Genomic DNA, 24844 nt, shown 5'->3' with positions numbered 1-24844 from the left:
CACTTGCCACGCTGCCACCAGATGTTGATGTCACTTGCCATGCTGCCTGTCTGGCACCATATAAAGGAGGGCGGAACAGCGGTGCTGGCAATGAGAGATGTCATCTCTCTCCCCCCGCCGCCGCACCGCTGACATTACTTCTTAATCTTTTAAAAAATGGCGCCGGGCGGTGAAATCACGCTACTGCGCATGCGCCGCCCGGCCGAGCGCATATGAGTTTTCCCGAGCCCGGCCGCTTCAGAACTGCGCATGCGCAGTAGTGGGTGGCTCGCGGCCATCTTTTCTAAGGGCACCGGTGCCCTTAATCATCTTTAAGGAGCAGCCCGAAAGGGGGGGGGCGGCCGCGAAGTCGCCGCAGGAGCGGCGTCGCCCCTGCACCACTGCCGCCCCGAGGCCTGGCCTCGGTGGCCTTATGGCAAATCCGGCCCTGACTGTAGTGTATATGCTGCCCGTGTTCTGTGAAAACAGACAATCTGCAATTACTTCTGCTGGAGAGTCACCAGAAGTGAAGAAGTTGGAGATTTTGGTGAGTTGGCAGAACACCGGCCTTTACAGACGATTGCTGGCAAACCAAAGCTTCCCAAGAGACATTTAGAAAAGAAAGTAATATCATTTATTGTAGAAGGGCCCCTGTAGGCGGGGGAATGAGGACATTTGTTCCCCTGTATATCAGAGCTGTGTATCTGTGATAAGACTGAGGAGCCCACACAGAGCTCTCCCAATACTGTACTACTCAGATAACTCAGCTCTGCTCCTCACACGTGGCGCTCTGTGACGTGTTACTAACAGGAAGCAGCATGGACTGAGCTCAGCCATGTACATGGAGGATGAGAGCGGCCTGAATGATGTGCTGCCAAGGGACCTGGCCTCTCTATTCTCCGACACGTACACTGAGGAGAGCCGCTATACGTTCTGCGGACAACGACTGTCCATCACTCAGCACTACGGCTCTAATCTCGGGGTGGCGGCTCCGGTGTGGGAAGCTGTAAGTAGGGGGAGGGGAGTGTATATTATTATTGGTGGGAGATGTGTGCAGCCAAATCATCTCCTTCCATTGTAGTGTGCTCCGTTCATCATACACACAGCACCCATCTATACTACACACTGCTATACAATACTCATCTATATAACACCCTTCTATACTACACTCATCTATGCTACACTCATCTATACAACACTCATCTATATAACACCCTTCTATACTACACACTTCTATACAACACTCATCTATACTACACACTGCTATACAATACTCATCTATATAACACCCTTCTATACTACACTCATCTATGCTACACTCATCTATGCTACACTCATCTATACTACACACTTCTATACAACACTCATCTATACTACACACTGCTATACAATACTCATCTATATAACACCCTTCTATACTACACACTTCTATATAACACCCTTCTATACAACACTCATCCATACTACACACTGCTATACAATACTCATCTATACTACACACTTCTATACAACACTCATCCATACTACGCACTGCTATACAATACTCATCTATACTACACACTTCTATACAACACTCATCTATATAACACCCTTCTATACTACACTCATCTATACTACACTCATCTATACAATACTCATCTATACTACACCCTTCTATACAACACTCATCTATACTACACACTGCTATACAATACTCATCTATATAACACCCATCTATACTACACACTTCTATACAACACTCGTCATCTATACTACACACTTATATACAACACTCATCCTATACTACACCCTTCTATACAACACACTTCTATACTACACACTTCTATACTACACACTTCTATACTACACCCTTCTATACAACACTCATCTATACTACACACTGCTATACAATACTCATCTATATTACACCCTTCTATACAATACTCATCTATACTACACCCTTCTATACAACACTCATCTATACTACACACTGCTATACAATACTCATCTATATAACACCCATCTATACTACACACTTCTATACAACACTCGTCATCTATACTACACACTTCTATACAACACTCATCCTATACTACACCCTTCTATACAACACTCATCTATACTACACACTTCTATATAACACCCTTCTATACAACACTCATCCATACTACACACTGCTATACAATACTCATCTATACTACACACTTCTATACAACACTCATCCATACTACACACTGCTATACAATACTCATCTATACTACACACTTCTATACAACACTCATCTATATAACACCCTTCTATACTACACTCATCTATACTACACTCATCTATACAATACTCATCTATACTACACCCTTCTATACAACACTCATCTATACTACACACTGCTATACAATACTCATCTATATAACACCCATCTATACTACACACTTCTATACAACACTCGTCATCTATACTACACACTTATATACAACACTCATCCTATACTACACCCTTCTATACAACACTCATCTATACTACACACTTCTATACTACACACTTCTATACTACACCCTTCTATACAACACTCATCTATACAACACTCATCTATACTACACACTGCTATACAATACTCATCTATATTACACCCTTCTATACAATACTCATCTATACTACACCCTTCTATACAACACTCATCTATACTACACACTGCTATACAATACTCATCTATATAACACCCATCTATACTACACACTTCTATACAACACTCGTCATCTATACTACACACTTCTATACAACACTCATCCTATACTACACCCTTCTATACAACACTCATCTATACTACACACTTCTATACTACACACTTCTATACTACACACTTCTATACTACACACTTCTATACAACACTCATCTATACAACACTCATCTATACTACACACTGCAACCTTCTATACTGCACCCTTCTATATTACACACTGCACCATTCTATACTGCACCCTTCTATATTACACACTGCACCCTTTTATACTTCACCCTTCTATACTACACACTACACCCTTCTATACAACACTCATCTATACTACACTCTTCTAATCAACACCCTTCTAATCAACACCCTTCTAAACTACACACTGCACCCTTCTATACTGCACCCTTCTATACTACACACTGCACCCTTCCATACTACACCCTTCCATACTACACCCTTCCATACTACACCCTTCCATACTACACCCTTCCATACTACACCCTTCCATACTACACCCTTCCATACTACACCCTTCCATACTACACCCTTCCATACTACACTCTTCTAATCAACACTCATCTATACTACACACTGCACCCATTTTATAATACACACTACACCCATACTACACCCTTCTATACAACACTCATCTATACTACACCCTTCTATACAACACTCATCTATACTACACCCTTCTATACTACACACTGCAACCTTCTAAACTACATCCTTCTATACTACACGCTGCACCCTTCTATACTACACACTGCACCCTTCTATACTGCACACTTCTATACTACACACTGCACCCTTCAATACTGCACCCTTCTATACTACACCCTTCTATACTACACACTGCACCCTTCTATACTACACACTGCACCCTTCTATACTACACACTGCACCCTTCCATACTACACCCTTCTATACTACACCCTGCTATAGTACACACTGCACCCTTCTATAGTACACACTGCACCCTTCTATAGTACACAGTGCACCCTTCTATATTTCACCCTTCTATACTACACACTGCACCCTTCTATACTACACACTGCACCCTTCTAATCAACACTCTTCTAATCAACACTCTTCTAATCAACACTCTTCTAATCAACACTCTTCTATACTACACACTGCAACCTTCTATACTACACCCTTCTATACTACACACTGCACCCTTCTATACTACACCCTTCTATACTACACACTGCACCCTTCTATACTACACCCTTCTATACTACACACTGCACCCTTCTATACTACACCCTTCTATACTACACACTGCACCCTTCTATACTACACCGTTCTATACTATACACTACACCCTCTATACTACACCCTTCTATACTACACACTGCACCCTTCTATACTACACACTGCACCCTTCTATACTTCACCCTTCTATACTACACACTGCACCCTTCTATACTACACCCTTCTAATCAACACTCATCTATACTACACACTGCACCCTTCTATACTATACACTGCACCCTTCTATACTACACCCTTCTATACTACACACTGCACCCTTCTATACTGCACCCTTCTATACTACACACTGCACCCTTCCATACTACACCCTTCCATACTACACCCTTCTATACTACACCCTTCTATACTACACACTGCACCCTTCCATACTACACCCTTCTATACTACACACTGCACCCTTCTATACTACACCCTTCTATATTACACACTGCACCCTTCCATACTACACCCTTCCATACTACACCCTTCCATACTACACCCTTCCATACTACACACTGCAACCTTCTATACTACACCCTTCTATACTACACACTGCAACCTTCTATACTACACCCTTCTATACTACACACTGCAACCTTCTAAACTACATCCTTCTATACTACACACTGCACCCTTCTATACTATACACTGCACCCTTCTATACTACACCCTTCTATACTACACACTGCACCCTTCTATACTACACACTGCACCCTTCTATACTATACACTGCACCCTTCTATACTGCACCCTTCTATACTGCACCCTTCTATACTACACACTGCACCCTTCTATACGACACACTGCGCCCTTCCATACTACACCCTTCTATACTACACACTGCACCCTTCTATACTACACCCTTCTATACTATACACTACACCATGCTATACTGCACCCTTCTATAGTACACACTGCACCCTTCTATACTACACACTACACCCTTCTATATTTCACCCTTCTATACTACACACTGCACCCTTCTATACAACACCCTTCTATACAACACCCTTCTAATCAACACTCTTCTAATCAACACTCACCTATACTACACACTGCAACCTTCTATACTACACCCTTCTATACTACACACTGCACCCTTCTATACTACACCCTTCTATACTACACACTGCACCCTCTATACCACACCCTTCTATACTACACACTGCACCCTTCTATACTACACCGTTCTATACTATACACTGCACCCTTCTATACTATACACTGCACCCTTCTATACTACACACTGCACCCTTCTATACTACACACTGCACCCCTTTATACTTCACCCTTCTATACTACACACTGCACCCTTCTATACTACACCCTTCTAATCAACACTCATCTATACTACACACTACACCCTTCTATACTATACACTGCACCCTTCTATACTGCACCCTTCTATACTGCACCCTTCTATACTACACCCTTCTATACTACACCCTTCTATACTACACACTGCACCCTTCTATACGACACACTGCGCCCTTCCATACTACACCCTTCTATACGACACACTGCACCCTTTTATACTACACCCTTCTATACTACACACTGCACCCTTCCATACTACACCCTTCTATACTACACACTGCACCCTTCTATACTACACCCTTCTATACTATACACTACACCCTGCTATACTGCACCCTTCTATACTACACACTGCACCCTTCTATACTACACACTGCACCCTTCTATACTACACACTGCACCCTTCTATACTACACACTGCACCCTTCTATACTACACACTGCACCCTTCTATACTACATACTGCACCCTTCTATACTACACACTACACCCTTCTATATTACACCCTTTTATACTACACACTGCACCCTTTTATACTACACACTGCACCCTTCTATACTACACCCTTTTATACTACACCCTTTTATACTACACACTGCACCCTTCTATACTACACCCTTTTATACTACACACTGCACCCTTCTATACTACACCCTTTTATACTACATACTGCACCCTTCTATACTACACCCTTCTATGCTACACCCTTCTATACAACACTCTTCTATACAACACAACACTCTTCTAATCAACACTCTTCTAATCAACACTCTTCTAATCAACACTCTTCTAATCAACACTCTTCTAATCAACACTCTTCTAATCAACACTCTTCTAATCAACACTCTTCTAATCAACACTCATCTATACTTCACACTGCAACCTTCTATACTACACCCTTCTATACTACACACTACACCCTTCTATACTACACACTGCACCCTTCTATACTACACACTGCACCCTTCTATACTACACACTGCACCCTTCTATACTACACACTGCACCCTTCTATACTACACACTGCACCCTTCTATACTACACACTACACCCTTCTATACTACACACTGAGCCCTCTATACTACACCCTTCTATACTACACACTGCACCCTTCTATACTACACCCTTCTATACTACACACTACACCCTTCTATACTACACCCCTCTATACTACACCCTTCTATACTACACACTACACCTTTCTATACTACACCCTGCACCCTTCTAATCAACACTCTTCTAATCAACACTCTTCTAATCAACACTCATCTATACTTCACACTGCAACCTTCTATACTACACCCTTCTATACTACACACTGCACCCTTCTATACTACACACTGCACCCTTCTATACTACACACTGCACCCTTCTATACTACACCCTTCTATACTACACACTGCACCCTCTATACTACACCCTTCTATACTACACACTGCACCCTTCTATACTACACCCTTCTATACTACACACTACACCCTTCTATACTACACACTGCACCCTTCTATACTACACCCTTCTATACTACACACTACACCCTTCTATACTATACCCTTCTATACTACACCCTTCTATACTACACCTTGCACCCTTCTATACTACACACTGCACTCTTCTATACTGCACCCTTCTATACTACACACTGCACTCTTCTATACTGCACCCTTCTATACTACACACTGCACTCTTCTATACTGCACCCTTCTATACTACTCACTGCACCCTTCTATACTACTCACTGCACCCTTCTATACTACTCACTGCACCCTTCTATACTACACCTTGCACCCTTCTATACTACACCTTGCACCCTTCTATACTACACCTTGCACCCTTCTATACTACACCTTGCACCCTTCTATACTACACCTTGCACCCTTCTATACTACACCTTGCACCCTTCTATACTACACCTTGCACCCTTCTATACTACACCTTGCACCCTTCTATACTACACACTGCACTATTTTATACTACACCCTTCTATACTACACCCTCTGATAATACACCCTGCACCCTTCTATACTACACACTCCACTCTTCTATACTGCACCCTTCTATACTACTCTTGGCACCCTTCTATACTACTCACGGCACCCTTCTATACTACTCACGGCACCCTTCTATACTACTCACTGCACCCTTCTATACTACACCTTTCACCCTTCTATACTACACCTTTCACCCTTCTATACTACACCTTTCACCCTTCTATACTACACCTTTCACCCTTCTATATTACACCCTTCTATACTACACACTGCACCCTTCTATACTACAGTCTTCTATACTACACCCTTCTATACTGCACCTTGCACCCTTCTATACTGCACCTTGCACTTTTCCATACTACACACTGCACTCTTCCATACTACACACTGCACTCTTCTATACTACTCACAGCACCCTTCTATACTACCCACAGCACCCTTCTATACTGAACCCTTCTATACTGCACCCTTATATACTACACACTGCACCCCTGTACCCTTCTATACTACACCCTTCTATTCTACACACTGTACCCTTCTGTACTACACACTGCACCCTTCTGTACTACACACTGCACCCTTCTATACTACAACCTTCACCCTCCTATACGGCACATTGCACCTCCTGGGGGCACACCGCTGTTGCTGCAGCAAACATCCCTCTCTAGCTAGTGCCTGCATCCCATTCATTACTATGGAGAGGTTGTCTGTTCTTAGGATGCATGATAACTGACCTCTCTCTCCATAGTAATAAATAGGATTTTCTTCTAACACAAGATAGCAGCAGAGACTGTGTGGTCCCTGGATGATTGTACAGCATTGGTCTGGGAAGAACATGGACAGGTAAGGCTACATGCGTGCAAAGGTAAATAGTGACGTATGGCCGTACAGTATATCATAGACCTGTATTTAGAGGGCCCAGGGGCCACCACTGCAGTGTATTTCTGTCCGTATTACAAAATGTGCGGTGTGCACCTGTAAATGCCAGTGCCTATTACATGGGTATGGATGTGGCACGCGTAAGTATTTATTTTAGTGCAAGAGCAGCCTGAATCTTGGCTACAAAGGACACTAGGCTGCATTAGTCATCTACATGCTAGTAACGGAGGAATCTAAGCAGCAATAACCACCTCCATGCTAGCAACAAAGGACACTAGGGTGCAATAGTCACCTGCATCCTAGCAAAAGAGGAAGTAAACAGCAATGGCCATCTGCATTGTAGCAACAGAGGACAGTAGGTGGAAATAGCCACCTGCCCCCTAGCAACAGAGGACACTAGGGCGCAATAGCCACCTGCATCTTAGCAACAGAGCACAATAGAGTGCAATAGCCACCTGCATCGTAGTAATAGAGGACAGTAGGGCATAATGGCCATCTGCATTGTAGCTATAGAGGACAATAGGGTGCAATAGCTATCTGCGTCGTAGCAACAGAGGACAGTAGGATGCAATAGCCACCTGTGTCGTAGCAACAGAGGACAGTAGGATGCAATAGCCACCTGTGTCGTAGCAACAGAGGACAGTAGGGTGCAATAGCCACCTGTGTCGTAGCAACAGAGGACAGTAGGGTGCAATAGCCACCTGCATCCTAGCAACAGAGCACACTAGAGTGCAATAGCCACCTGCATCATAGTAACAGAGGACAGTGGGCGTAATAGCCATCTGCATTCTAGCTACAGAGGACAGTAGGGTGCAATAACCACCTGTGTCGTAGCAACAGAGAACAGTAGGGTGCAATAGCCACCTATGTTGTAGCAACAGGCGACAATAGGGTGCAATGGCCACCTGCGTTGTAGCAACAGAGGACAGTAGGGTGCAATGGCCACCCGCGTCGTAGCGACAGAGGACAGTAGGGTGCAATGGCCAGCCGCGTCGTAGCGACAGAGGACAGTAGGGTGCAATGGCCACCTGCGTCGTAGCGACAGAGGACAGTAGGCTGCAATGGCCACCTGCGTCGTAGCGACAGAGGACAGTAGGGTGCAATGGCCACCTGCGTCGTAGCGACAGAGGACAGTAGGGTGCAATGGCCACCTGCGTCGTAGCAACAGAGGACAGTAGGGTGCAATGGCCACCTGCGTCGTAGCGACAGAGGACAGTAGGGTGCAATGGCCACCTGCGTCGTAGCGACAGAGGATAGTAGGGTGCAATGGCCACCTGCGTCGTAGCGACAGTGGACAGTAGGGTGCAATGGCCACCTGCGTCGTAGCGACAGTGGACAGTAGGGTGCAATGGCCACCTGCGTCGTAGCGACAGTGGACAGTAGGGTGCAATGGCCACCTGCGTCGTAGCGACAGTGGACAGTAGGGTGCAATGGCCACCTGCGTCGTAGCGACAGTGGACAGTAGGGTGCAATGGCCACCTGCGTCGTAGCGACAGTGGACAGTAGGGTGCAATGGCCACCTGCGTCGTAGCGACAGTGGACAGTAGGGTGCAATGGCCACCTGCGTCGTAGCGACAGAGGACAGTAGGGTGCAATGGCCACCTGCGTCGTAACAACTGGAATTGACATTTTTTTTCCCTTGTCATGGCGCACTAATACCTAAAAATGTACGCAATGCTGATTGAGGGGCTATTGAGAAGATGGCTGCATACCAACCTGGCCATAGAATGCAGGAATGTTTTTACTAGTTGTTTTGCACAAATACTACAGGAATGTCCTTACTAAAAACTGACCAAACCTGTTCAGAAATGTGTGTGCTGTTTTCCTTAAAAGAGAATACTACTTTCCAGAGGTTATGATTGGTCAATACTACCAATTATTTCTGTATATACCACAGCCAAAACTGGAATAAGGTAGTCTCTCACCAGGGCTGCTATATGCACACATCTGATTTTATCCTCTGCCAAGAAACCTAGGCATTGCCATTGCTGACTCTTTTTAAAACTTATGTGCTGTTATCCTAATTCTAGACTCTGAAAGCTGCATGTTGCATGTTTGTAACTAAAGCTCAGTGCACAGGGGTGAATTTTGCTAGTCTGATTGCCTGTGATTTTACATTAGTGATCACTACACATGCAGTCGTATGTAGTAGCAATCGCCCTAATTTGGAGGATTATTAGAGATATGAGGCTAACTCTACCTTTTCCTGTATGTCATACCCATATTTAGGGTGTAACATGTTGCTAAGTGAACACACTCTAGCCCCCCGACAGCATGCTTGGGTTCCTCTCCCCCACAGACACCATAACTTTTTAACTTTGTGTGGCTTTGTAGGATGTGAATACATGCATTTTGGGAGCGTTTTCTTGCCTAGAAATTAGATTTCCGTTGGTGAAAAATCATTTTGAAAACATTACTCAAGCCAAAAACGTGCATAAAAATGCCTGTGCAAATACTCCAAAAAAATAAAAAGTGTGTGCAAAGTCTTGCCTCTCATTTTCCTTAGAAAGCAACTGCTACTGAGTAGAAAAGCCTGTTCCTTGGCAGCAGCAGAGAAGGACCCTAGCTTTCGAATCAGCAGAGAACTTGAGTGTTGCTGACTGAAGAGTTGTAGGTCTGAGGCTAGCATCACATCATCGTGTTGCAGTGCACGATAGGGCAATATCAGAGTGCTAAATATGTGGTTGGCTTAAAGTGCACCTGTGTTCAGACTATGGTCATTAAATTGGTTTGTTAAGCCACTGTCTGACCTTTATAGCATCTCCTCTGTTAGATAACAGCCCTGTGCTTTATGAAAAACCAAAACGATTTCTACCTGTTTTCACAGCGCCTTTTGGTGCTCACGTGACCCCCGCCTCTCTCCTCTCCCCGTCTAACGGTTCCAGCAGGCGGGGCCGAGAACTCCCACTGATGTCAGGCAGGGAGGAGAGAGCTGGGAGTCAGGTGAGCGTCGGGAGGCGCTGTGAAAACGGGTAGAAATTTACTTTTTTTTTTAAATTTTGTTTGTTTTTATAAAGCACAGGCACTAGGACTCAGGTTGTTATCTAACAAAGGGAATGGTATAAAGATCAGATCAGTTTTGTAGCAGTCTTAAAATGCCCACACATTTGCAAATACATGCGTAAGCTGCAGTATTATCTTTAGTCCTAACACTAGAAATTTTGAGAGCCTCCATAGTAGGAGCACATACTGTATATAATAATGGATAGATTGAGGGCAGGTAAGCCTGGAGGTAGCCCACCCCTCCTTAACCACTTCCCGCCCAATGACGCCAATGACGTCGTCGACTTTGAGTGGTGATATCTGAATAATGCCTGCAGCTACAGGCATCATTCAGATATCTTCTTTTAGAGTCGACGATTCCCTGTAGCTTAAGAACAATCATAGCGGCTGTTCAGCCGCTTGATCGTTCTTGCAGGCAGCGGTAGAGGAGGGCCCCACCGTCCTGCCGCCCTCCGCTGCTTCTCCCGGCTCGCCTGTACGATCCGCAAGAGGGAGAAGGAATCGATCCATGCCGGAAATTTACCATAGAGAATCCAGCGGGCCAGATTGCCCCCGGACATCTCTATGATCTGATATGTTATGACGTCACACCCGGGCTCTACATTTGAAAAAATGCCATCGCCTCGGCTGGGAAGCCAGGATTGTTTATTTTTTTTTTTTCAGGCTTTTCAGCCTAGAAGCGAGATGTGGGGACTTACTGACCCCAGATCTCGCTGTAAAGAGGACCTGTCAAGCACTATTCCTATTACAAGAGATGTTTACGTTCCTTGTAACAGGAATACAATTGATAAAAAAAGTAAAAAAAAGTGTCAAAAAAGTTACAGACCTCCTCTGTAACTCTGAACAGGTAACCTGTAAAAAATTTAAAGCGTCGCCTATGGGGATTTTTAAGTACCAAAGTTTGGCGCAATTCCAAAAAAAAAACACGTTTGAGAAATTACTGCACAAATACCGTGCGAGATAAAAGTTTGCAATGGCCACCATTTTATTCTCTAGGGTCTCTGCTAAAAAAACATTTGAGTGATTTTCTAGCAAGAAAATGATAATTTTTACATCAAGTGTCAGAATTGACCTGGGTAGCAAGTGGTTAAAGGCACAAGGACACACTGGACATCCATCAAATGGCACAATGGCAGTGAAGGTGTCCATTGCGCCCCCTCACTAAATAACCAACGGTACAAATGGCAACTGGCCTTATTTTTTAATTGACCCTGTGTTGACAGGGTTACTTTTAATTCCCTGTGACAGTGGTCACCAGGTTAAATAGAGGGGGTTACCCTCCATAGTAGGGACACAACAGCAATAACACCTTGGCAGCATTGCTAATACATATTCACTCTATCCAGACTGGCTTGAAATACACTTTAGATGCATGCTGAATTCTGTCCTGTAGTTTTATATGATATGGTTTAGACCTGTGTGCTTGGCTGAGGTTAAACTCTAGTCATTAGTAATGGTATTTTATTAATTTGCTCTGATTTTTGCATTACAGGCTCTAAATTTGTGCACTTACTTTGAAGAGCAGAAACTGAACTTCAAAGGAAAGAAGATTATTGAGCTGGGTGCTGGAACTGGGATTGTGGGGATACTGCTATCTTTACTAGGTATGTCAGCAAGATAAATGCATTGTCAAGAAAAACCTTGCACTGCTTAGTGGTTACTGTCTGAACTGACCTACATAATTCAAAATAAAAATGCTGAAATATAATTTTGGTAAAGGATAGTATGAATTATAAACTTTCTTTTAGCAGAATTTTTGTGAGTAACAATATTTGGATGTGGGGTGGGGGGTTTATTTTATCAAACTTGTGTGCTCTGCCACAAACCTCTGTCAGGTTTTTATTGCTGTCTTTGTCCCCGTTGGGGAGATTATTATTCTTCTCTGTATGAGCTGGTGACCATCATCAACAGGATAAATAGTGGTGGGCTATCCAGAATTTTGCAGTTGTTATTGAAACAGGACAGGAGTGAAAGTATAACGAGATTCGAAATTGAAGCTCCTCACCACTGCTAAGAGGTCCAGATACAACTTTATTGCACCAGAAGACTGTCTGGATTGTAGTCAAGACTACAATCCAGAAAAATAGCCAATGCAATTTGGGGGTCACAATGCTTCCTTCATCAGGGTTTGATTGGCAACAATGTAAACAAGCTAGAAGGGAACTGGACCTACAATGGTATTTTTTCCAGTGTTAAAAAGAATCACAGGCCTTATCAGCAGCTTGTTTGGTGAAATATGTTAATGGGGGACATATGACAACAGGGGTTTAACCCCACTTTGGAGAGCTTTCCACTTAATTGTTGTGTCTCTGAAGCAAGGAGTAAACAAGCGGTAAATGCAAACTTCTCCAATGGAACAAAGATAGCAAAAAAAAAAAAGACAACTGTTCTAACTATTGCCTATTCTATCCATGATTTAAAGTGTTACTAAACTCACAACAGTAAAATCAGACTGTATATGCAGTAAAGCATGCTTGTTATACTCACTGTGGAACCTAAGGGGTAATTCTCCGCATTGTGTAAAAAGGCTGTTGATCCTGTCTTCTCTGAACCTCCCTTTCTTCCACTGTCCCCAATCCATCTCCTGATAGTAGAGAGCCTTGGAGGCACTCTGCACATGCACAGTTTGGGGTGTATTGCTAGAGAGTTTTTTTTTTTTTTTTTTTGGGAGGGTGCATGTGATATGTGATCAGCACAGGGCCAATCAGCACTGTCCAGACAGAGGGTCGGGGGTCCTTCAGCCTCATAGAACAGTCAGAGTAGAATGGAAACTCCTCTTACAAGCTTAAACCAGTGCTCGGCCAAACACTGATAGAAATCACAAGACTGCTATATACTGCTGATGAGAAAAGGTATTTAGCAGTTTATATTTACTAAAATAATTGCATTTCTATGTTCTGTGTACTGTGGGAGACCAGATATAGTGAATGCAGGGTTCTGGGTTTAGTAACACTTTAAGCCAAAAACTTTTTCTTTATCGTACATCACAGGACGAAGAGCCATAGTTATTAACTATATGGGTATATAGGCACCTTCAGGTGATGGACACTGGCATACCCAATACAGGAAGTTCACTCCCTATATACTCCCTCCTCCTACCAGGAGTTCCTCAGTTTTTTCGCCAGTGTCTAAGGTGTTGGTCACGAGTGAAAATGTCCTCTGAAGAGCTCCACTGGAGGGATCCTTGCTGGATTTAAATAGCCTCCACAGACCAGATCCATCCAAAGTACCACTGAGGCCAAGGTGGATGGTACAGAGGCCTCATATAAGAACGAGGTTTTGCCTGTAACGCCTCTCCTTGCAGGGCTGGACCCCGGGACCCAGGACTTTGGTCAAGCTCCCCTTGCAATACCACAACCCCCCCCCCCCCCCCCCCCGTGAGGGATGCGGAGGTCCTGGTTTTCGGCTCCAGAAGTTTTTTTCCTCCTGCTCAGCATTATTAGGCTCTGCCTCTCCTCCCTCCCCTCGTGATGGGTCTACGGGACCCGAAGGCCACCCGCGCGTGGGTTGCACGAAGGGGGCAGGGCCAAGGCACGGCGCCATGTGTGGGATGTAGCATCCACGAGGAGGCATGGCGCAAGCACAGGGTGGAGACATTAACTGAACAGGCTCTCCTCGGCTGTTTAGCGAGGAGAAGCAAGCTTGGTGCACTCAGGACACAGGATCGGTGGGGCACGTAAGGGCTGCAAATGGGCATTCCTAATATGGAAAGGACATTTTTCCCAGCACTAGGCTGAACTTTTATTAGCGGCATTTTACTATCAGACTATTGTTCAGCAATTAGTGCATTTAAATAGTGCCTCTGATTTTTGTGCTTAGGACTATGCCTGCCAAAAAAGACACCACAAAGACCTCAAAAAAGGTACCAAAAAATTCACCCCCAGGTGCTGGGAACTCCAGTCGTGCCTCCACGCTGTCATCTTCTCCTGAAATACCAGATGTGGCAAGCCATTGAGTCATTGGAACCAATTGGTGGTGCAGCTTCTTACATCTCAGCCCCTGTATACGTGACTGAAGATGCCTTTTCCTCCGCCCTGTTGGGAATAGAGGGAAGATTAGCGGCTTTAATCGCATCCTCCATCCAAAAGGATAGGAAGCGTGTTAGATCCCCCTCCCCCACCTTAGACCCTTTACCAAGGGAACAGTGGGTAGAGGATGAGGTGTTACCCTCAGGAGATCAGGAGGAAAGACAAACTGATTACTCCTCTGCGGAGGAAACAACAGTGGATGAACCCTTTTCAGCCTCGCAATCTGAGAAATTGCTGGTACAGTCCCTTACGGAAATGGTTCGTTCCACTTTCAAGCTACCCCTAACGGAGTCAGCTGAAAGTTCGGTTTCTTCTTTGGGTTCCTTAAAGCCTTCACAGCCTTTGCATGCGTTTCCCCCTCCATGCATTACTAGAGCAGCTTATTTATGCTGAATGGGATCACCCGGATATGCATTTTCTCCCTCCAAAGAGATTCTCAGTTCTCTATCCCATGGAGGAAAAATTCACCAAAAAATGGAATGTACCAGCAGTTAACGTTGCGATTTCCAGTGTGAAAAAAAGTCTAACTTGTCCAGTAGACAATGCACAAATGCTTAAGGATCCAACAGATAAAATGTTGGAATTCCTGTTTAAAATCCTCTTTTTCTTTTAGCAGGTGCAGTTACTCAGCCTGCAGTTGCTGCAATAGGCATCTGTCAATCCCTAAAGGACCAGTTTAGACAGGCCCTTAAAGAGGTTCCTGTACAGCAAGCCTGGAATTTGGCCGAACTACCAAAAGCATTATGTTTTGCCATAGATGACATTAAAGATTCTTTTCACCAGGCGTCCCACCTTGCGCTTGTGTTAGTACACATGTGTGGAATCCTGTGGTTAAAAAATTGGTCAGCCGAAGCACCATGCAAAAAGCTCCTGACTGGTTTTCCCTTTCATAGGAATTGGCTATTTGGAGATAATTTGGACAAATGCATCCAAACAATTTCAAGTGGGAAAAGTACTCTTTTGCCAGTTAAGAGAAGGCATAAACGCCCTTCATTCAAGCGGACTCTTACTCCTGTGCCAGGGGCATCCGCCTCTAGCTGTGATGACGGCCTCCGCCGTCAGAGTCTAGAGGAAAGCCTCAGGGTCAGGCCCAGGCGCAAAAGAATTCCTGGGGCCGGAAACCTGCAAAACAGAATTCTAAAGCCTCATTATAAAGTGGCACCCCTGCTCGCCAGGGTGGGGGGAAGACTTCTGCAGTTCTCAGAAGTCTGGCAAAAGGAAATTCAGGACAGATGGGTCATCCCCATGGTATCTCTAGAGTACAAACTGGAATTTCCACCGTCTCATTTTCTGAGGTCAAACGTTCCCAAAGATCCAGGGAAAAGGCCATCTCTGTTTTGGGCACTAGACCGATTAATGGCTCAGGGTGTGATCATACAAATCCTCACTGAAAAGCAAGGTTTGGGGTTTTATTCAAACCTCTTTACGGTACCAAAACCGAATGGAGCTATCAGACCCATTCTAGATCTAAGAATCTAAATCAGTTCCTGAAGATCCGCTCTTTTTGTATGGAGCCGATCAGGTCGGTGGTTTCTATACTACAAGGTGGAGCACTTCTGGCAACTATCGACATCAGGGATGCATATCTGCATGTTCCTATATTTCCCGCTCACCAAAGGTTTCTGCGGTTCGAGGTAGAACAGCATCATTTTCAGTTTGTAGCCTTGCCCTTCAGGCTAGCTACAGCGCCCTGGGTGTTTACAAAAGTTCTGGCCTCACCTCTAGCCAGGTTAAGGGCACAGGGCATAACAGTCTTGGCGTACCTAGACGATCTATTGCTAATAGACCAGTCAGTGACTCATTTGGAGCAAAGCGTGCACATTACAACCAGTTACCTGGAAAGTCTAGGTTGGATTCTCAACCTATAGAAGTCTTCCTTAAAACCGCTAAAAAGGCTGGAGTGCTTGGGTCTGATCATAGACACAGCCCAGAAAAAGGTGTTCTTGCCTCAGGCTAAGATCAATGCTAGAGAGCTGGTGCAGATGGTTAGGTCAAAAAGAGATCCCTCCATTCGCCTTTGCATGAGGTTGTTAGGAAAGATGGTGGCTTCATTCAAAGCGATTCCCTATGCCCAGTTCCATTTGAGACTGTTGCAAAACAGTATCCTGTCTGCTTGGAACAAAATGGTTCAAGCTTTAGACTTGCCAATGCGACTGTCCCCAAGGGTGTCCCAAAGCCTCAGTTGGTGGTTGGTAACCCAAATTTCTGAAGGGAAAATCCTTCAGACCAGTTATCTGGAAGGTGGTAACAACAGATGCCAGCCTTTCAGGTTGGGGAACAGTGCTAGAAAAGACAACTGTCCAGGGACAGTGGTCAAAAACCGAAAAGTCCTTGGCCATCAACATCCTAGAGATTCGGGCAACGGGTCTGGCTCTGGTTACAGGGTTGTCCTGTCAGGATCCAATCCGACAATGCCACAGCTGTGGCTTACATCAGTCATCAAGGGGGCACCAAGAGTCTCGCAGCACAGAGGGAGGTGAACCATATCCTAACTTGGGCAGAAAGGAATATTCTGTGCCTATTGGCAGTTTTCATTCCGGGAGTAGAAAATTGGCAGGCAGACTTCTTGAGCCGCCAGCAGTTGCTCCCGGGGGAATGGTCCCTTCACCCCGACATTTTTCAGGCTGTTTGCCAAAGATGGGGTTCTTCTGGCGTCCAGATTCAACATGAAGTTGGTCAACTTTGTGTCCAGGACAAGGAATCCACTCGCATGCGGAACAGATGCGTTGGTGACCCCATGGGATCAGTTCTCACTGATTTATGCATTCCCCCCTATTCAGTTGCTGCCACGGCTTCTTTGCAGGATCAAGCTGGAAAGAAAGCCGGTAATTCTGGTAGCCCCAGCATGGCCCAGAAGGTCCTGGTATGCGGAAATCGTAAAGATGGCGGTGGAGGATCCATGGTCCCTTCTACTATGGCCAGACCTACTCTCACATGGGTCGATATTCCATCTTACCTTACGAACTATAAATTTAACGGCTTGGCTATTGAAACCCACATTCTAAATAAACGTGGGCTTTCCGGGTCAGTTATCTCTACCTTGATTAATGCAAGGAAGCCAGCTTCCAGAACTATATATTATAGAGTCTGGAGGGTTTATGTTTCCTGGTGTGAGTCCAAGGGTTGGCATCCTCGGAAGTACAACATAGGCAGAATTCTTGCCTTTTTACAAATAGGGTTAGAGATGAAGCTAGCCTTGAGTACTATCAAGGGCCAAGTCTCAGCTTTATCGGTCTTATTTCAAAGACCGCTTGATTCTTTGGTCCGGGTTTTTATGCAAGGGGTGATGCGGCTTAATCCGCCAGTCAGACCTCCTTTGAACCCTTGGGACTTGAACTTGAAACAGCCATTTGAACCAATACAGCATACTCCCTTAGTTCTTCTGACAAGGAAGTTAGTGTTTTTGGTTGCTATATACTCAGCAAGGAGGGTTTCGGAATTGCCTGCTCTTTCTTGATTATTCACGAGGACAGGGTGGTGGTGCGTCCTCGTCCAAGTTTTCTGCCTAAAGTGGTCTCAGGTTTTCACTTGAACCAAGATATTGTCCTGCCATCGGTTTTTCCAAAACCATGTTCCAGGGAAGAGAAGTCACTTCATTGTCTTGATGTGGTTAGAGCAGTCAAAGTCTATTTAAAGACGTCTTATTTGTACTGCCAGAAGGTCCTAAGAAAGGACAGGCAGCCTCGAAATCCACTGTCGCTAAGTGGATTTGGCATGTTATAATTCAGGCTTATGATTTAAGGGGTAAGATTCTACCTTTTCAAGTCACAGCGCACTCGACCAGAGCGGTTAGTGCTTCTTGGGCAGTGTGCCTCCATGGCTCAGATCTGCAAGGCTGCAAATTGGTCTTCAGTACATACATTCACCAAATTTTATCAGGTGGATGTAAAAAGGCATGAGGATATCGCCTTTGGGCGTAGGTCCTCGAGTCTGGGGGACCCCTACGGGTTGTGTCTCCCTCCCCTCAAATAGCACTGCTATGGGATGTCCCATATAGTTAATAACTATGGCTCTGTGTCCCGTGATGTACGATAAAGAAAATAGGATTTTTATAACAGCTTACCTGTAAAATCCTTTTCTTGGAGTACATCACGGGACACAGAGGTCCCTCCCCTCTTTCTGGGGTTTAGGTATATTGCTTTGCTACAAAAACTGAGGTACTCCTGGTAGGAGGAGGGGTTATATAGGGAGTGAACTTCCTGTATTGGGTATACCAGTGTCCATCACCTGAAGGTGCCTATAATACCCATATAGTTAATAACTATGGCTCTGTGTCCCGTGATGTACTCCAAGAAAAAGATTTTACAGGTAAGCTGTTATAAAAATCCAATTTTTTTAATCAAAGGGATAGTAAATGGTGTTTCTATTAGAGGATTTTCCTTCACCTCTTGCTTCGTGATGGTTCCCACCTTTTGGATTTTCCTTCCCTTTCTGTCTTAATGAAAATGGTCATCAGAACAAGTAGAAGGGTGAATTTTCCCATCAGGGACACAGCAAGCAATAAAATCTTGACAAAAGTCTATACATTCCCTACCCTAAACAAACTTAAATAATACATTGTGCCTTTTACATATTTTTTGTTTTTAAATTGTACAGAGATACACTTTAATGTATTTAGTTATTCCATCAGAATCAACAGCTCCACTTTAAAACATGTTTTGTGCAAACCAGTTCTCCTCCTGTCCTTCTTTTTTTTTTTTTTGTTTTGTTTTGTGCCTGATTAGAAATTATTTATATTTTTTGTTTTGTTCCCTGCCATTCCTTGGATAAAACAAGGTTTTCTGCTATTAGTTATATCTAGTATTATTACATATATTAAATTTAGTAGAAAGCCTTCAGTGGCCAGGATCCCCCCCCCCCCCCATACTTACTTGAGCTCAATCCTATTCCAGCTCTGTGCAGGAGAGCAGCGTCTCTCTCTCTCTCTCTCCTCACAGGGCAGATTGATAGAAGCGGGGCTTATTGGCTCCTGCTGCTGTCAATCAAATCCGTTGATAAGGGCGCAGAGGACGGGGCGTTGTCTATGAATGCAGGCAGCAGTGCTCGGGAGTGAGCCCATACAAGTACTTCCCCAGCAAGGAGCTTGCTAGGGGGTTACTCAGAAGGCATGAGTAGCCAGAAGCGCTGGCAGAGGACCCCAGGAAATGAGGATCAGGACTTCTCTGTGCAAAACCATTGCACAGAGAAGGTAAATATAACCGGTTTATTTTTAAAAACAAAATTTAAAGGTTGCATCTCCATGCAATAAGAAAAAGTTCCCAATGTCTTTCTGCAGCATAACTGCACAAGCATAGTACAACAAGTTCAGACATAAGTCTAAGTGCTATAGTGTTTTTTTCTCTAGATCCTACTGGTGGGCGGATAAGAAATTTAAGAGGCACTTAGCTAAAGGTACATTTGTCTTTTCAGTTTTTGTTTCCTTTGTCGCAGTCTTTAAAAGCTTAAACAGACCTCTTCTTGTTTGGTGAAAGTAATGGGGCCCATTACCATTTTGCATCTGGTGCAGGGAATGTTCTTCTAAGTGTTGTGTGGCTCCTCGCATGAACAGAGAAGTAGTGAAGTTCAGTTTTTTAGAGCACCGTATATACATATTACACCCACGTATGGTTACTTTGAATTAGAAAATGTTTCTTGTGAGTTCTTTGGTGGTAGAAACATGAGATATTGTGGATTCATTCCTTTTTAATGACTGGGGTCTGATATCAAGAGCTGTTTGCTGCCTCCAAAAGGCTGTTGGGTAGAGCTGTTGTGTTTTCAATCAGCAATGATTTTCTAAATGGAGAGGTTGTGTCAGGTCAGACATCTGGCAGACAATACTGAAGCTTTTAGCAGGCCTGTCTGTGTTAATTGATTTAAAGTTACTGTATGAAAGTAAACAAGTTGTTGATGTGATCTTCGTATCTTTATCACTAAATGCAGACAGGTTAAAATTCTACCTAATCACTCTCTCCATTGGTACACAAATACCCAGAATAAATTTAACCGCTTGCTGACCGCCCCATAGCACTTTTACTGCTATAGGGCAGCAGCTCTGCGCAGGATCACGTATATATATGTGATCCTGCACTTCCGCCTGCAGGGGGCGTATCGCGCTTCTGCTGTGATAATTCACAGCAGAAGCCAATATGCGGGTGCAAGGCATAGGACGTCCTCCCATTCTTGCTGCGTGGCGATTTGATGGTGTGCTGTGTCCTTCAGACACAGCGCATTACTGAGCGCAACAAAGAGCCGATAACATAGGTGCCTTACAATGTGATCAGCTAGGTCCATCACAGTTGATCACATGTAAACAAATGCCAGTTATCGGCATCTCCTCCTTTCCTCAGCGCTGTAAGGCTCCATGTACACTGGCTTAAAAAATGCTGCTTCTACAGGAGTTTTATGCCTGTAAAAGTAGCTCAATGTTATCCTATGTGTACATGCACATTAGAACGATTACGGGCATATTTTACACTCAACGTTTAGAGGCAGAAAAAAAACCCTTCTGGTTTGCATTTCTGATTGGAGCTCACTGGCAGAAAAAAAAACTCCTAAACTCGTCTAAACTTTGTACAAAAAAACTTTCTATATAAGCGTTTTTTCCTGCCAAGGGAATTTTTTTTTTTTTTTTTTGAGGCCCAGTGTGCATGGAGCCTTAGGGGGTTATTTACAAAAGGCAAATCCACTTTGCACTACAAGTGCAAACTACAAGTGCATAGTGCACTTGAAATTGCACTTGGAAGTGCAGTCGCTGTAAATATGAGGGGTAGATCTGAAATGAGGGGAAGCTCTGCTGATTTTATTATCCAATCGTGTGCAAGCTAAAATGCTGTTTTTTTTATTCTTCTTGCATGTCCCCCTCGGATCTACAGTGACTGCACTCCCAAGTGCACTTTCAGTGCAATTTCAAGTGCACTTTGCACTTGTAGTTTGCATTTGTAGTGCAAAGTGGATTTGCCTTTCGTAAATATCACCCATAGTGTCTGAGGAAAGGAAAGCCGATAATCAGCTTTCCTGTGGTGACAGGGTATTTACACTGATAATCGGGGCAGTGATCATCACTGTCCTAATTATCAGTGCAGCCCCATCAATGTTGCATATTAGTGCCCAAAAGTGCCACCTCATCAGTGCAGCCTCATCAGTGCCCATTAATGCAGCCTATCGGTGCAGCCTCATCAGTGCCTATTAGTGCAGCCTCATCAGTGCACATCAGTAAAGAAGAAAAATTACTCTTTTGCAAAATTTTACAACAGAAACAAAGAAGTTTTTTTTTTTCAAAATGTTTGGTCTTTTTTTCGTTTCTTTTAGCAAAAAAAAAAAAAAACCCAGTGCTGATTAATTACCGCCAAAGTTCCATCTGTCTCAAAAAAATTATAAACATTTAATTTGTGCTGCATTTCCACGCAATTGTCATTCAAAGTGTGACAGCGCTGAAAGCTGAAAACTAGCCTGGGCAGGAAGGGGGTGAAAGTGCCCACTATTGAAGTTGATTAAAGAGGCATTTCATTCTCCTGTTGAAAAAAAAGTTAGCAGGTTCAAAAACTGTAGCTGATGACTTTAAAAGAACTGCGCATGCGGGAGCCGCGCTGCGCTATCTGATTGGTCCTGCAGCTTTCTGGAACCTGTGACATGTCCCAAAAGGCTGCAGGGGAAGGGGCTTGGCAATCTTTGGCTCAGATCACCGCAGCTCCCCCTCAAAAAATTATTTTGTCCCAAATGTGAAGGGAGAGGGGGGTTCTGCTTTAATTGGCCAAATTGAAGATAGAAGTTGATTGATTTTCAGGGTTGCAACTAACGATTCTTTTCATAATCGATCAGTTGGCCGAATATTGTTTCAATCAATCAGCTGGAAACCTCGAAAAAAGTTTGCATAATTTAGTTGATATGTTAGGCCCCTTTCACACTGGGGCGGTGGGGGCGTCGGCGGTTAAACGGTGCTAAAAATGTTACCGTTGTTTTAGCGGCGGTATTCGGCCGCTAGCGGTGCGGTTTTAACCCCCGCTGGCGGCCGAAAAAGGGTTAAAACCGCTCGCATAGTGCCACTACAGCGGCGGTATAGCCGCGCTGCCCCATTGATTTCAATGGGCAGGAGCGGTGAAAACACCGCTCCTTCACTGCTCCAAAGATGCTGTTTGCAGGAGGTTTTTTTTTCTATCCTGCCAGCGCACCGCTTCAGTGTGAAAGCCCTCGGGCTTTCACACTGGAGAAACAGCAGCTGCAGTTTTAGGTTGGTTTGCAGGCACTATTTTTAGCGCAATAACGCCTGCAAACCGCCCCAGTGTGAAAGGGGCCTAAAGTTTAAAACAAGACAATTTAATGTCTTGTTTAATTGTTATGCTTGAATTTCTATATGCAATGGTAAATATAAATAACCGACTACACTGCAGAGTGCATGAACACCATGGGAAATGTAATTCCAAAACATCTGGGGTGCCAAGGTTCACCATTAGCCTCGGTTCACACCAGAGGCGGCACGTCTTGCAGGTCGCCTCACCGAGGCGACCTGCACACGACTGCCGGGGCGACTTGCAAGACGACTTCTGTAAAGAAGTCTATGCAAGTTGCCCCCAAAGTAGTACAGGAACCTTTCTTCTAAGTCGGAGCGACTTGCGTCGCTCCGATTAGAACGGTTCCATTGTACAGAACGGGAGGTGACTTGTCAGGCGGCTAGGTCGCCTGACAAGTCGCCCCCGTGTGAACCGAGCCTTAGGCTCGGTTCACACGGGGGCGACTTGTCAGGCGACCTAGTCGCCTGACAAGTCGCCTCCCGTTCTGTGCTATGGAACCGTTCTAATCGGAGCGACGCAAGGCGCTCCGACTTAGAAAAAGGTTCCTGTATTACTTTGGGGGCGACTTGGGGCGACTTGCATAGACTTCTATGCAGAAGTCGTCTCGCAAGTCGCCCCGGCAGTCGTTTGCAGGTCGCCTCGCTGAGGCGACCTGCAAGTCGTGCCGCCCATGTGTGAACCGAGCCTAACTGAGCTATATGGTTAGGAAACAAAGTATCTAATCCACTCTGAGAACAACAGACAGAAGAGACACATATACCAATAGAGGATGAATCTGGTACATATCTTCAGACTCAGAGATCAAAAGTTTTATTTAAAGGAAAAAAATAATTTAAAATGACCTAAAGCACTGATGTGCAGATTTTCAGATAGGACTGTACTATTATATTCTGTGTATGACTCCCCTGTCATACACAGTACACAGGTATCATGATCCAAGCTACCTGAGTCTGCTGTCACTAAGACATTTAGTAGCAAGAGCATGCTTTTTGTATCACTTGATGGGGTTAAAAAACAACAACAATTAGCTCTTTACAGTACAAAACAGCAGATAATCACTATTATAAGGGGTTCAAGCATAAAGTATTTTTTATATATATATATATATATATATATATATATATATATATATATTATATATTCTCACAAAAGTGAGTACACCCCTCACATTTTTGTGAATATTTTTTATTATATCTTTTTATGTGACAACACTGAAGAAATGACACTTTGCTACAATGTAAAGTAGTGAATGTACAGCTTGTATACCAGTGTAAATTTGTCCCCTTAAAATAACTCAACATACAGCGTACACCCCTAAATCTGCATTCACACCTGAGCGTTTCAAAGTCGCGTGTTTTTGCCGCGATTTTGTTCAGGTCACCAATGTAAGAGGTAGAAAAATGCCTGTAATTTGCCC

The 24844-nt window shown here is 44.2% G+C and overlaps 1 protein-coding gene across 1 annotated transcript in view; it reads left to right on the top strand.

Moving 5' to 3' along the window:
* The first annotated feature begins 745 nt into the window (after positions 1–745).
* The window catches only part of EEF1AKMT3 (EEF1A lysine methyltransferase 3), a 33438-nt gene continuing 9339 nt past the window's right edge, over positions 746–24844 (top strand). The window contains exons 1-2 of the mRNA XM_073613730.1: positions 746–985; positions 12625–12736. Of these exons, the coding sequence (XP_073469831.1) occupies positions 815–985; positions 12625–12736 (283 nt within the window). The 5' untranslated portion in view covers positions 746–814. The remainder of the gene's footprint in view (positions 986–12624; positions 12737–24844) is intronic.

This window comes from Aquarana catesbeiana, linkage group LG02 (assembly GCF_042186555.1).
Source record: "Aquarana catesbeiana isolate 2022-GZ linkage group LG02, ASM4218655v1, whole genome shotgun sequence".
NCBI lineage: Eukaryota > Metazoa > Chordata > Amphibia > Anura > Ranidae > Aquarana > Aquarana catesbeiana.
This window is presented reverse-complemented; position numbering and strand designations above follow the sequence as displayed.